This window comes from Pteropus medius, unplaced genomic scaffold (assembly GCF_902729225.1).
Source record: "Pteropus medius unplaced genomic scaffold, Ma_sr-lr_union100, whole genome shotgun sequence".
Taxonomy (NCBI): Eukaryota; Metazoa; Chordata; class Mammalia; order Chiroptera; family Pteropodidae; genus Pteropus; species Pteropus medius.
The window spans coordinates 5,771,799-5,786,194 of NW_024349802.1; the positions used below are offsets into that span (position 1 = coordinate 5,771,799).

Sequence of the window (14,396 nt, forward strand, 5' to 3'; positions counted from 1 at the left end):
ACATTGGGTTAGGGTCCACCCTAACCAGTATGATCTCATCTAAACTTGTCACACATTTGCCAAGACCCTACCTCTAAATAAGGTCACCTCTACTGGTCCTGGGTTAGGACTTCAACATAGCTTTTGCAAGGAAACCAATTCAACCCATAACACCAAGCCTCTATGAACAGGGACCACTTTCATCAACGCATCAACCGGGACTATCCAATGGATGTCCTCAGAACACTCTTTAAAAAATTTCTTTCTGGACCCAAAGTATTCAGTGCCTCACTCATATATCACTAGGCAGGATCAGAGTGAAAATAAAATGTACACAAAGCAAGTTGTAGCTTGCACTTAATTCAAGAAACAATTATCAAGCAACTACAGGCCCTGAGGTTGGGCTGTGAGGGATTTGGGGGTGGATGAGGGGAAGGTCACTGCCCTAACCTCTCAGATAAGGCAGGTCTAAGCTAAATGCTTCAAGAAAGAGAGTTGGCAGGGATGAGGGAGAAGAGGCATTGGACAATGATGAGGGACAAAGAGCATGCAGGCTGTAAGAACAGTGTGAGTAAGGTCAGAGGTGGGAAAGCTGGGTTATAGTCTAGGAACCACAATACCACTGGACCCAAGGCTGGGATGAGTGCAGAGGGAACAAGGCAGACAGCAGGTCTAGGACACACAGTACACTCACGTCACCCCACTATGAGTCAGCCTGGACTCTATTTCCACTGCTAATATTAACCCCTCAAACTTCTCACTTCACAGACTTTGTCATGTATTATGAAGTTGCAATTGGTCATCTAGTTGTAGCACTGAACCCTGGATGGGACTGATACTCCTGAGGGAGGTGTATATTAAAATAAAAAATAAAAAATAAAAAAACAGGAAAATATCTTAGGTTTTGTGGTCCAGAGTCTCTCCAACCTCTCCAGGATCTCTTGGGCTTGGTAAACTGAACAAAAAATTTTCTCCTCTTTCAGTTCCAGGTCAAGTCAGAGCTAAAGAACCAACCTTAAATACTGGTGGCTAGACAATAAAATTTTATTTGTGTTTGTAAGAGTAATAATTTATTGAAATATTCACAGGGCCTCTATTATTTTCATACTCATACACTGCTCTCGAGGATGTTAACAGCCCCACTAACCAAGCCAGTAAATTTTCAGACACAAAAATACTTGTAACCAAACTGCAAGGTCCCACTCTTCCTCCCTGCCAGGTTATAAACACTGACATCAAGACACTGGGCTACTTCAGGAACTCTCAGAAACTCAACTTTGACAGAAACAAGCAAGAAAGACATCGGTTCGTAATAGGAAGAACAAAGTTTACATGATGTCAAGACAAATTTGCCAATACAAACTCAAAGCATATTCTCCCAGTCAGCCAGCTGTGAAAGCTCCTGCTTTGAGGAGCAAGGAAGTATGGGTGAGGAGAGCACAGCCTGACCATGCCTTTGCTCATCCTCAGTATTCTAGGGATTTGGAGCCTTGAGTCCAATTAGACCTTTTTATGTCTTTGAGCAAAAATACACATGGTCCTCTCATACCCCCGTTTTACTATTTACATTTCTAGCACAAGGACAATAAGATTCCAAAACAGTTAAGATTTTATGTTACTCTTTAACACAAATTCATTCCAAACATTCACACTCAGGGGTACTGACATGAACAGAATATGAATAGAACAGTATTCAAAATAAAAGTTCATGCCAATTTCTCTCCTTGTGGGTATTTTTTCCAATTTACATGGTCATCACGCTCATTGTGAACACAACTTTTAAGAAAAAACATGCCTCACTTGCCCCACCCAATTTCATTTAATTTTGATACCCAAACTATGTGATTTACCTCTGAATGCAATTCAGAGGACACTGAGTCCAAAACCAGAGACAATGGCAAATGGGAATGGAAGCCAGAAGTTCATCCTAGAGCCAGGTTAACCACATCCTTTGAGTCCATGGTTCCAGCACCACGGACAGCAGCAAATAACCTGTACTACCAATAGATAGTATGGAAAGCTCAGGTCTCTAAGCTCTAGAAACACACTTGAGTAACATGGCCATTCTATGTCTTTTGTTGTTAAGAACTAATCAGGATGTTAGATTTATGAGTCAATATGAAATCTGCTCACTTTTTAAAGACTGCCACTCTTCAGAGACATTGCCGCAGAGAAGGATGTGGTTAAGGCTAAAATCAAAGGCCAGATCTTAGACCAAGAACTCACTTCAGTTTTGTACTTCATCCTCCCTTCCCTGCAATAAAGGGACTATTGGTGATAATTTCATAACTCACACAAAAGACATCCTCTTATTAGAGACTAGGTATTACCGCAAGTGAATAAGGGAAACTTCAATTTCCACTAAAAGGTTTCAGAAATTACCACCCATATATACTTACCTCAGAGACTAGAAAACAAATGTGCTAGAGGAACTCTAGTGAGGAAAATAGAACACAATGGAATTGTTTCAAAAGGGAGATTAACTGGTTAATTCTATTTCAGCTTAGCTAAAGCTGTAAAAATCTAATCAAAAATATTTTTTCACAGTGGCATCTTTTCTCATACATTGAAATACCTCAAATTGGAAATCATTATCTTATTGTTGATGCTGTTTTTGTTGGGTGAAACTAAATGACATCAAACTTTGCTCAAAATGGGGCTTAATGTGAGAGACTGTACACATGCTCAGGAAGGAGCCAGTTCTCCAGACCCCACTTCTTGTACTTAAGGCAGAAGACATGTTCTCACAAGCAAACCTGGCTTTCACTTCTTGCAGTCCTTAGAACCCAAGTGCCAGATGGTCAGCACCCAGAAAAGGCCACATGAAATTTTGAGAACAGGCCACCCATAGTCTGAAGTTCATCTTAGCTTCAACAAAGTATTTCCAAGATATCAACACTGAGGATGAAATGAGTATGAATGCATTTCCCTACCTTCTCTTCTTGTGACTTTGAAGCTTCTGGATTCCTGCAAGAAAATAAAGACTGTGATTTTGAAGAATAACTCATGTGCACAGATATCTGCAAACATCTCACCTCTTGTTAGCCGTTTATTCATGAACCATGTCATAAAAACATGACATTCATCAATGCTGGGTCTACTAAACTCTCTACTTATGTAGAGAGTTTATATATACAGATATGCACACATCTGTAAATGTAAACAAGTTGTTGCTTTGGAGGCTTAGGAAAAAAGAAAATATTGTTAACCATGCAGCTTGTAATGAGCAAAATCAACTCTCACAGTCTTCCTTATGTGGAATCTGGGTGGTGCCAAGTGTTAAGGAAGACCTCGTTCCAGAATGATGCCCCCACCCTCTACCTAGACTACAGGTGTTCATAGGGCCTGGAGTCACTGTGAGTAGACAAGGGCCAGAATTATCTGACCAGCAGCAGGTTCTGATTAGTGGTGCCATGATGAAGACCAGTATTGCTCCTATGTAGGTCACTGGTATGATCTGGTGATTGATTACACTCAACTTACTAATTTCCAAAGGATAGGACCTAACAGACAATATGGATAGCCAGTCCATGTCACTGATCAATTAAGCCCTCAGTTTTCTTTCATTTAATCTCATTTTCTTACTACGTACAGGGCAATAATCAAAGTGTTTCAGAAGCTACATGGGTAAAACAAAGCTCCTGCACTGAAGATATTCACAGTTGAACAGGAGGCTACAGAGCAAACACAAATTACTGAGAAATAAAAGGGTGATTTTTGCCTTGATAAATACCAGTCCATTCACATTCAGGGGGGAATATAAGGAAAAGAGTTTTTTTAAAGAACTTTTCAAAATAGCCCTGAACAATGGGCAGGATTTCAGACAGGAATAAGGAAGGGAGGGTGCACCAGGAAGAGGTAATGGCTTAAGAAAAGATAGGGTACGAGAAGAGCACAGAGCATGCTTAGGGAGGAGGAAAAGGCCCAATGAGAAGTAACAGGGGGAAAAGATTGGAAACATTTATTTTAGTTTTATAACTAATAAAAAGTATCTACGATTCATCATAAATGACCAGTTGAGGATAAAAAGCCTAATATTGAGAGTGAGCTGAAAATCTGTACTAGCAACTGAAGAAGAGATAAAACGCCAAACTTGGGCCAACCCTTCACCATCACAGCCAACAAGACCGTTCAGCACCTACAGTTTTTAAACAAATGACATTGCCTTTCTTACCTTAGCATCCTTGTCTAGCATCGTTTTGGGGTCAAGAGGAGGAGGCAATATTAGAGAGAAGACAGAGGAGGCATTGAGAAGTTTGTCCTCCCCAAATTACTCTCTCTTACTGCCACCTCTGTAGCGAGTCAAAAGCCCGACTGGAGGCCAGTAGAAGATACATGTCATAGGCCAGCAGCCCATCAGCCCGGCACGATTAACCAAATGAGCTTCTGGAATGCTGGTTCCTGAAGGGTCATTCGCTGGCTCAGGGTTCAGAGGAGGGAGCGTGGAGAGTGTTAAGTGCAGGGAGAGATATGAAAGCCATGAAGCACACCATGCACAAGGCAAATGCAATTCCTCCCACGCAGCTCCTCAGCTCCTTGCCTCAGGAAATAACTAGTGTTTGTGTAACAGGAACAATTCATAATCAAATTTTACAGCTCTAGAAAGAACTTTATGGAAGTTTGATTGCAACCGCATAAAATTTATAAATTAACTTAGAGAAAGCTAATATCTGTATAACATATCTTCTTATTTAACGACATGGTATTTTAAATAATTTGGGAATATATTTGCAATATATATGTATATGTGACAAAGCACTCATCTGGAATAGAGAAAATACTTTTGGCAAACACAAATACAAATAACCTAACTGAAAAATGAGCAAAAGACTCGAATAGGAACTTCCCAAGTTAAAAACACAATAAAATACTGCTATACAGACACCCCGGGGGTTGGGGGACCTGATAATACCAAATGTTTATGAAAATGTGGAGCAATTATAATTCTCAGACTCTTAGGAGAACGAGCACCAGCAGTACCCTCCTCACTGGTCTGAGCCCCAGGTTTACAGGGCTCCTTCCCCTGAGATGAGAGCTGCTTCCTGCAGTTACTGCTCTTGATTATCTCAGTGGTTCCTTTTGGGCTTTTTAACCCTTTAATATCTGTTTAGCCAATTCCCTATCTTAAATTCTATTAAAATAACTGCCATGATTTCTGTCTTTGTGACCCAACAATTCCTCTGCCAGGTAAATGTCTAACATGACTTCGTTCACGTGAGCACCAAAACCCATGTATGAGAATGCTGATCGCAGCATGATGGGTAATAGCCAAGGACGGGGAACAACCCAAATGTCCACTGACAGTAGAACGGATAAAGATTGGCATATCCATACAGCATACAAGTGCACAGTAATGCAGAACAGACTCTGAAATGTGTAATAACTTGGATAAATCTTACAGATGTAATGTCGAGTGAGAGAAGGCAGATATGAAAGAATACAATTCATAGGGTTTCGTTTTTACAGATTTCAGAAACAAACAAAAGCAATATCTAGTGATAGATTGGCGATCACTTTTGGGAAAATAATGACCCGAGGGGCCACGAAAGTGGTTTTTGGGGTGCTGGGAATGTTCTAAATTATGATATTGCTGGTAGTTACATGTGTGTATTCACTTTGTAAAAATTCATCGAGTGCTACCCTGAAGATGTGTGCACTTTCCTATATATTTTATATGCTTCGGTATAAATTAAAAAATAAAATACCCAACAGTACATAAGAGAAGCTTGTTGAAGAGGGGGAATGGATCATACTCCCTAATTTACAGATGAGTAAGGTTCTACTGAGCGGAGGCTGCAGCTTGCTGAGTGTCTGTCACACGAATAGTAAATGGCCAAGTTGGGGCCAGACTTAAGTCTCGGAAATCCTGCCACTACACTCTGCTGCCTCAAAGCTAATACTCAATGAATATTCATGAGACACATGACAGGGATTAAAAGTTGGGGCTCTGAAGTCGGATGGATCTGGACTGGATCTTGGCTCATTCCCGACGGCTGTACCTCTGCCACCTTCACTGAGTGGTTCCACCTTCTTAAACCTCAGTTTGTTCATCTGTAAAATAAGGCAGTAATGGCACCTTCCACACAGAGTAGTTGTGCTGGTTAAGGGAAATAATAAGCCTACAACATGCTGAGCACAGTGGTTGGCAAATAGCCGTCCTCAAATGGTGGCTGTCATCAACACTATTGTTATTAATGAAGATAGCTAAGGGAGAGAAATGGCAAGATCATCTGCGGAAGGCAAATGAGTTCAATGGCTCCATCAAATATTGAGGCTAAAAATCTGTCATTCCAGTACCTGAAATTCAACCCCCCAAAATCTGTTACAGAACTATACAGGACAAAATTCACTGACATAAATGACACCAGGGCCCCAGGTGCATTGCCTAAGGAAAAAAATTATTTGTTGCAGAAGCTTCAAACCCAATGGCTATAAATGAGACTTAGCGCATGGGCATTATTGAATGACTAAATTTCTTTAACTAAAAATCTAATTTTATTATGGTATAAATCACACTTTCTTGAAGTAGGGAATTAATTTTAGATTTTTCATTCACTGTTCATAACCTTTCCATGAATTTGACAGCCAAATCATTTTAAATGTCATTTAACCAATACAATACAACAGCTTTATTCCTCATTGTGCTCTTCCTGAATCCATTATCTTCCACTATAATGTAGAAGAACTTAAGTAAAAAATTATCATTCCATAAAGCTGTATTTTACTGTGCAGTTGAACTGCATAATCTTTATTTTTGAATCAATATAATGTGAGTGCTGAGTAATATTTTTCATAATTCAAAAATCGATTACAGATTTTCAGCTACCAAAAAACAGTTTGAGAGTTGCTGAAAGAGTATGAATGAGGATCCTCAGATTCCATCCCTGCATCCCTCTCACTTCCGTTTTAGGTGTACTCCAAATTTTAGGCTGGGTGTGAGGCTCAGGAAAAAGGTGGTGGAGCCTGGCCACAGACCAGAATCACAAGTCCTCATCCATGTATCCAGCCATCCTTGGTTGGAGACTGTCTTAAGTCTGTCCCTTGAAATTATATGAGATTCAGTGGCTTCTGGGAAAATGTTGGCTCAGTAGGTTAGAAAGAGAGGAGTTAAAAGCAACCACCATTAAAAAAAGGAAAACAATAAGCTGAAAGGAGCTCAGTGTGGCCAGGTCTGTGTAGACAAAGCAGAGGTGAGCCTGGCACAGAAAGGGCACAACCTCCTGAGGTGGGCAGCTGCTGGCCTCAGCTCCTGCCAGTGTCCTGATGGTCAGCTCAGGACCACTGGTAACTCAGTCCAGCCTCAGAGAGGCATAGAATGCCCCTGCTTCAGAGCTCCCCAAGCCTCAAGTGCCTGAAGAAGCTACAAAGGAAGCCCATGTATTTGATTTATAAACCATTTGGTACAAGAGAGATGGAAGCTTTGCTTAACAGTACTAATCAATACTGACATTCTGACAACCAAATTCTAAGGTTTTCATAACTGAGATGCTCTTAAAACTAATGCTTCTTTAATAATCTTTCTTGCAATTTTTCATTCATTCATTTGAATTTTAAAAACTTGACTCTAACAACATTCATTTTTTGCTAGCAAGACACTATTCTACAATTAAAACCTTCACTTGGACTGACAGGATACAGCTAAATAGAGCAATGCCTTATTTGGCATGTATTCCATTACTGGCTCCCATTTACTGAGCACACACCAAGCATTTTGGACACTTTATCTCATTCGTATCATTCAGGTAAAGGCAGAAGGAAAATCTTCTTCCTGTTGTTAGATTTTGCAGCACATCATGTCTGAGCCTTCAAAGCCAGATGAAGAGATGGTTAGGGGATTAACCCTACACTCAAGGGCTAGTTTGAGAGCCAAGTGAATAATCCTGCTATTAACAGGATGTTCAGGGGAGGTCGGGGAGAGGGTTCTGCTTCCTCCTATCACATGGAGCCGGTGGCAAGTGCTCAAGGAAAATACCAACAAGGAGGTGCTGGCTCTTGAGAAATGCCACCTAGTCAAGAAGTCAGAGAGGACAGCCTGAGTCCTCTGGGGTAGAGAAGAGTGTCCTCTCTGGTAGATTAGCTTAATGCCTTAAAGGCATGTTGAAGGCAGGAGAGGCACAGGCATGACTAAAACTCAAGATGCTTAGGCAGCTAAGAAAGTTGGGCACAGCAGGTCACTTCCGCCTTCCAACCAGCCCCTCCCATGACCTGCCCAATCAGGGGAGGCCTTGCTGCTTTTCTTTGGGGGACCAAGAGTGGTTAGGGGATTAGGCAAAGGAAAGGGTGCCAGGCAAAGGAAGTAACCTTCTCCAACACTTTGGAGCTGAAACATGGCTGATACGGGAGCAAGATCTGTGTCCCTTCTATTTCCTATCCAATAAGAAATGGATCAGTGTAACTGATGTTTACAGAGGACCCGAGAGTTTAAGGTAAGGTTTATCAAGACAAAAGGGAGAGACTGTGTATGGATGATTTTGAAAAAAATTTCAGTGATCACTTTACAATTGAGGTGTAAGTCATCTGTTTAAAAAAAAAATCAGTTATGAACCTACCAATAGCCTCCCTGAGGTACACGTCGATTTCATCAGGTCTCTGAAGGGTACTGCGAAATAAGCCCCTCACAGCCTCCAGGTCTGAAGGACCCAACTTTATCAGTAAGTGCTCCACCAGCTGCAGCCCTGAGAGAGCCACCCAGACACCCCCCACTCCAGTTTACCTCCCTGTAAAATGGGCAGACCAGATGGCCGGGCCAGGGCACATCGTAAACATGGACGTGGTCCCACAAGAAATACTGCCTAGTGCTTTCTAACAGGGGGCAGAGGTGGCCAGGCTAGAGAAATCTGTGCTACTCTAAAGAAAAAAGATACTAATAGTGATTACAAGAAACCAGATAGGAAAGAGAGCACGAGGATATTTGTCAGGCCTTCAGAAATTAAGATAATTCAGATGTTAATTTTCTTTTTTTAAAAGTAAAGAATGAATAGAATATTGAGATTTTAAATTCTAAATATTATTTAAAGCTATATGTGAAGGTTATGTTTTTGCAACTTAAAAAGTTGGCTCTGAATTTAAGGCAGCCTTCTGTGGCAAATCTACCAAAGCAACAATATAATAAACATTAAAATGACACTTGATGGAATAAACGTCGGTGACCAACGGATCCCTCTACCTCGTTAAACGTAATTGCCTGCCCATAGCCAGATTAAGAGATCAAGAAGAAAAGAGGACACTTTCCAGTTTTCTCTCTCTGACAACCCAATAAATTAAAAACTAATTAACTTTCTGATTTGGAAAGTAACCCACATCTCTGCCTCAGAATAAGCAATCAGGGTGTGCCAGACCATCCTGACAGTGGCTCAGGCTCCAACTTGGCACCCTAGGGACCACTGCACTAACAGTCACCTCCAGCGACAAAGTGGGGCTCGCCCAGCACACTGCGTGCCCAGCTGCTTAACCAAACAAGTGAGGGTCACACTGGATTGTCATTACTAGAGTAGCGTCTGTCTCTCTGACAACAGTCCACACCTCATTCATCTCTTACCCCAGCAGAAGCCCTGGCAGGTTATAAGTCCTAATTAGAGGTCCTAAACAACTTTATTGCAATAATGCAATTGGATTATTCTGTGATCTCCTGGCAAGAGGACAGGGTGAATGAGGTTCTCCTCGAGGCTCCTGGAACACACCGACTGTCACTGAAGCCTGACTTCCTGTACTTTTCCTTTTTTAGGTAAGTTTCCACCAAACAGGGACACCTTATGATGGCTGCTTCATTCCGGGAAGCCTCATGTCCCTAGTTGTCCGGCCAAATAAGCATCTCCCCTGTGCTGGCTTGTTCCAGCAGACCACATGCCCTAAGAAAATTGAGACCATCTTGTGGGTGTTGGGGGAGGACAGATGGCCCCTAGGAAGAAAGCGGATAGTTTTACTTTTTAATTATTCATTATACCTTCCTGTATACTAGAGACAATGTAACACAGCATCGACGTGCTTAACATGATATTTGAACCTGCTGCTTCTTTTCTTCCTGCCAGCTGTAAGCCCAAGATGAGATTTAGGACAACCTGTGTCTAGAAAATTACAAGACAAAAAAGGAAGAAAGGCTGCCTTCCAGCACAGTCTTTGTGTCTGAGTCTATTTTTCAATCTTGTTTTTGTGCATGGAATGGGCGGGGGTTACAGATACAGATGATGTATCCTAAAGATGCAGTTCCAGAGTCTCCTTGGAAAAGGGGAAGGGAGGAGGAGAAGAGGGAGCTTAGGCAGCAGGCCAGGGTGGGGTGGGGCGGTGTCTGATAGGAATAAAGCAGAACTACCTAAAGTGGCCAATGTCTAAGGACAGGCATGCATTCTTCCCCCAAGAGGGACATGTGGAAACCCCTTAATCCAAGCTTCCCAGCCAGAATCTCTCCTCTTGCCCAGAAACATGTCCCTCCCCTCCAATCCTCCTGCTGGGTCAGCGGCCCCTCTGCTCTCCAGGTGCCTCGGCCTCCTAGACATGTCCTCAGCCTCCTCTTCATTTCCTCTTTTATAATTTCCAGCCTGGGGGGCAGAGAGAGGGGCTGGCTTTGCAGATGCATTTTTGTCAGGCCTTATTCTGCTATGTGCACCTACTTGATAATCCACAAGACACTCAGCATCTCACCTGGGGCTCTCAGCAGAGCTCCTGATTGGTCTCTTGACCATGCATTTGTTCGTCCCTTCACGTCTTCATGTGTTAGTTCATTCAATAAGTATTTACTACCCTGGGGATACAGAAGTACCAAGACAACCACAGCCTCTGTCCCCAGGAAGCTTTTGATCTCATGTGGGAGACAACAAACAAGCAAATGAAACTTAAGGAACATGCATAGTAAGAAGTGCCTTGGTCAAAAATAAAATAGGGAAGGGGGACAGAATGACAGTGGGAAAGGGTTTCCTACTTCAGATAAGGTGGTACGGAGGGCCCCTCCAGAGACCTGTCCCCCTGGAGTGTGACCTTGTCCTGCTCAGTTGCCCCTAAAGCCCCCCTCTCCACCGTGTGGCACCAGCAGTGAGAGCTGGCAGTGGAAGCAGCTGTGGCCCCAGAAATGGCAGTGGGCATCGCCATGGCAGCAACCCTCACCACACCCGGCTCGTTCGATCTTCACAGCCCCATGGGAACTGCTGACACCTACTTACCCCCACGAACCGTCGCCACTCTGCTTTCCACTCAGTACTTGGTAATTTTTGGTTGTTGTCTGAATAAGTAACTGGCCTGGACTCCCACAGGCATCTGCTTTTGTACAGGGAAATAAATCCCCAAACACTTTAATTAGAAGGCACTTCCATTATACCACCATAAAATTTATATTAAAAATGGAACTTAAAGTAGTTTAAATTAAGTGAGTTATATATAATTTAAAAGCCTTTAAGGCACAATAAAGCTCTTTTTCAATTTTCTTTTATAACGGAGTCAAAAAAGGAGAAAGGTACCCAATGGCTAGCATAGGTGAGTTGCTACTCACTGAGTAGCCAGTCCACCCAAGAGTCCCAGGTAAAACCAAGTTTTTTCCCTTGTCCTTCCCCTGCTCCTTAGGGGGTAAGATCCATGAACTTCAGTTTGCTCAGCTGTAAGACAAGATTCAGGGCAGTGCCTCTGAGATGGTTGCTGAGAATGGGGGAAGGAGTGTGCGAAGAACACTAAATCTCACTCCTCCCTGGAGAAATGCCTGCCCTCAGGGCCCAGGCCAGCCTGAGTCACCCACCCCTACCACAGGGGCCTTGGGCTTGGGGCAAAGCACATGGAAGCTGTGTCCCCAACAGCCTGAATCTTATCTCCCCCTGAAGGGCAGTTGCTGAGAAGGACAACAGTGAGGAAAGCGAGGGTTTGGTCAGCACTGCTTCCCTAGGCTAAGCCAGGGCTTCCCAAACAGGAATCTTTTAAACAGGTCAGAGCCCAAGCCATGCCCCAGACCAGTTCAATCACAATCTCTAGGGCTGAGACACAGGCATCAGTATTTTTTTTGAAGCTGTCAGGTAATTCGACATGAGGACACATTGGGGAACCACTGAGCAAACCAAGTATCACATAACCTCTCTCCCCTCAAACTAGGTTCTCACTCCACACATCACTGCCACTTACTATGGTGCTGAGTAGCCTCTGATCAGCCACCATGGCTTACGTAGGTGCTGGCAGGGCTCAGCCAGGAGCTACTTGGTGTCTCAAGCATAGAAACTGCGCACAAGGGGACCAGGTTCTTTTTCTTGGCCAGGACTGGTGAAGATGGGGGCGGTGGGGCGGGGTGCTCAGGCAGGACCGTGCTATTTTTCTACAGAGACTGATGCCATCTCAGCAGCCACTGGGTGCAGGTAAGAAGGGCAGGCTCAGCACCCAGAACTGAGACAGGGCAGGGGCAAGGCTCCATTAGTAATGGGAGAATGGGGCGCTGGCTCTGTGCAGCCAGGAAGGTGCTCATCCGGGCCCCTGGCACACTGGGTCACCAGCTGCAAGGTGTTCACCTCTAGGAGCTTCAGTTTCCTCAGCTCTAAGGTGGGATTCAGGGTAGTGTCTATGAGACTTTGGGGACAACTGACAGAGAAGATGTTCAAAGAACACCCAGTGTTTAATGATCACTGGAGCTTACCAGTTTCCACCCACAGACAGCATCTTGGGGACTGTCATTTATCACTTTGCCCTCAGCATGGGGCACAGTGCCCTGAATGGAAGGGGTGCTCATCAATGTTTCAGGGCCCCTGGAGTGGGAGCGGGGCCAGAGTTCTGCTGTGGCCAGTGGGCAATGAGAGAGAGAGACAGGGCAGGGGCAAGGCTCCATTAGTTGATACAGTGTGAACCGTGAAGCATCAACTCCCGGCCAGAGCTGTCCCCTCATGCCGCTTCTCTGCACACTCCAGGCTGTCATCGGTGACTCTCTCTCACCCTTCGGAGCTGCCCATTGGCCCACTGGCTCCAGCACACTTATACACTGGGATTCCTTCCCCTTGGGGTTCTGCAGAGCGGGCACTTCGCACATGCTGCTCTGCCCACGGAGCTGCCCTTCCTTCCTCGCCCATGGGCAGCCCTGACCACTCGCCAGCCCTGGCCATTCCGTGGGGTGTGGGCTGCAACCTCCTGGTGTGCTCACCTACCTGGAAAAGGTAAGCGTATCTCAGAAAAAGCCACTGTCCACTACCACAGCATCGTCAAACTTTGTGCCCATGAGCCTGGGGCTGCCCGACCAGTCCTAACTCTGGAGAGGAGAAGCCCCGCTCCGTGACAGCCCCTCCACAGTGGGAGCAGACAGGGCTTGCCTCTGGCTATAACCATCACTGACCATCTTGCTTTCTTCCAGGGGCTGGTGGAATTGTGAGCAAACACCAACACTTCCCAATGGACGACTTGACCCTCCAAAAACCTTTGTCTGACAGTAACTACCCTGATCACCAATGCTGGGAATCGGGCCTCCTCCCTGAGATCAAGGTCCCAGATCCTCTCTCCTTAACTCTTCGGAACTCCCCGAGGCCAGTTCTTCGAAGCACAGACAGAGACTAGCCCACATCATCACACTTTGGCCTCCACCCAGAACCCAGACACCCACCTTCCCACATGCTCAGTCACAGCTGTGGGCCTGGCCAGACCATGCCCTTCATGAGAGTAGATGCTCAGAGACCCACAAGACAGTGGCTGCAAAGTCCCCACCATATCCCCTTAAAGAACTGGAATGAAATAGCTGAAAGGGTGTTAATTCTCATGAGAGCGAAGCCCGCCCTGCAGTCCCTTCCCCATGGTGGGAGGAGATAAAAGAGAGGTGTGTGTGTTGGTGAGCCCAGTGTGACAGGGGTGGTTGTGCTATGCCACTCCCCACAAGGAAGGTCAGGAGGTGGCCTCAAGCCCTGCTGCCCTTTGAGAAGTGGGGAGGCCTCACCTGATTCAATAGGGTCTGCTTTAGCCTTCAAAGCTCAATGTCATTAAGTATCCTTTCCTTAGCCTCAAAATATGAGGGGGAGGCAGTAAAAGCACAGTGTGGTGGCCAGGAGCACAAGAGGGACAGTAATAATGCCGGGTGCAAGCCCCAACTTCGCCACGGGAGACCTCGACCAGCTCACCTGACATCTTGAAGTCTCGGTTTCCACACATGTAAAATCAGCAAGTTAATGTATCTCATAGAATCGTTATGAGAATCAATGAAGTAATCCACTTAAAGCTTTGTTTATTGATGTTATATCATCATTCATAGCTATGGAATTCAAAGAATTCTATATCAGGAATCAGAATTTCTACCAGGAATCTCCTCTTTATTCCTATAAGGTAAGGATGAGAAGCATCATTCAGATTCCCAGCCCTGAGCTCCAGGGTCTACCCTCCCCTGGTATCCCCACCCTTGAGGAATCCCTGGTTCCCTAACACTCCCTAACTCTTGGGTGAACGTAAATAGACATCATAGCAAAAACCAAGTTTCTAATGCA

The 14,396-nt window shown here is 44.5% G+C and overlaps 1 protein-coding gene across 2 annotated transcripts in view; it reads right to left on the reverse strand.

Moving 5' to 3' along the window:
* The window catches only part of FSTL4 (follistatin like 4), a 347,748-nt gene that overhangs the window by 312,842 nt on the left and 20,510 nt on the right, over positions 1-14,396 (reverse strand). For both annotated transcript variants that reach the window (XM_039836026.1, XM_039836025.1), the window contains exon 3: positions 2,913-2,946. In XM_039836026.1, the coding sequence (XP_039691960.1) occupies positions 2,913-2,946 (34 nt within the window). The remainder of the gene's footprint in view (positions 1-2,912; positions 2,947-14,396) is intronic.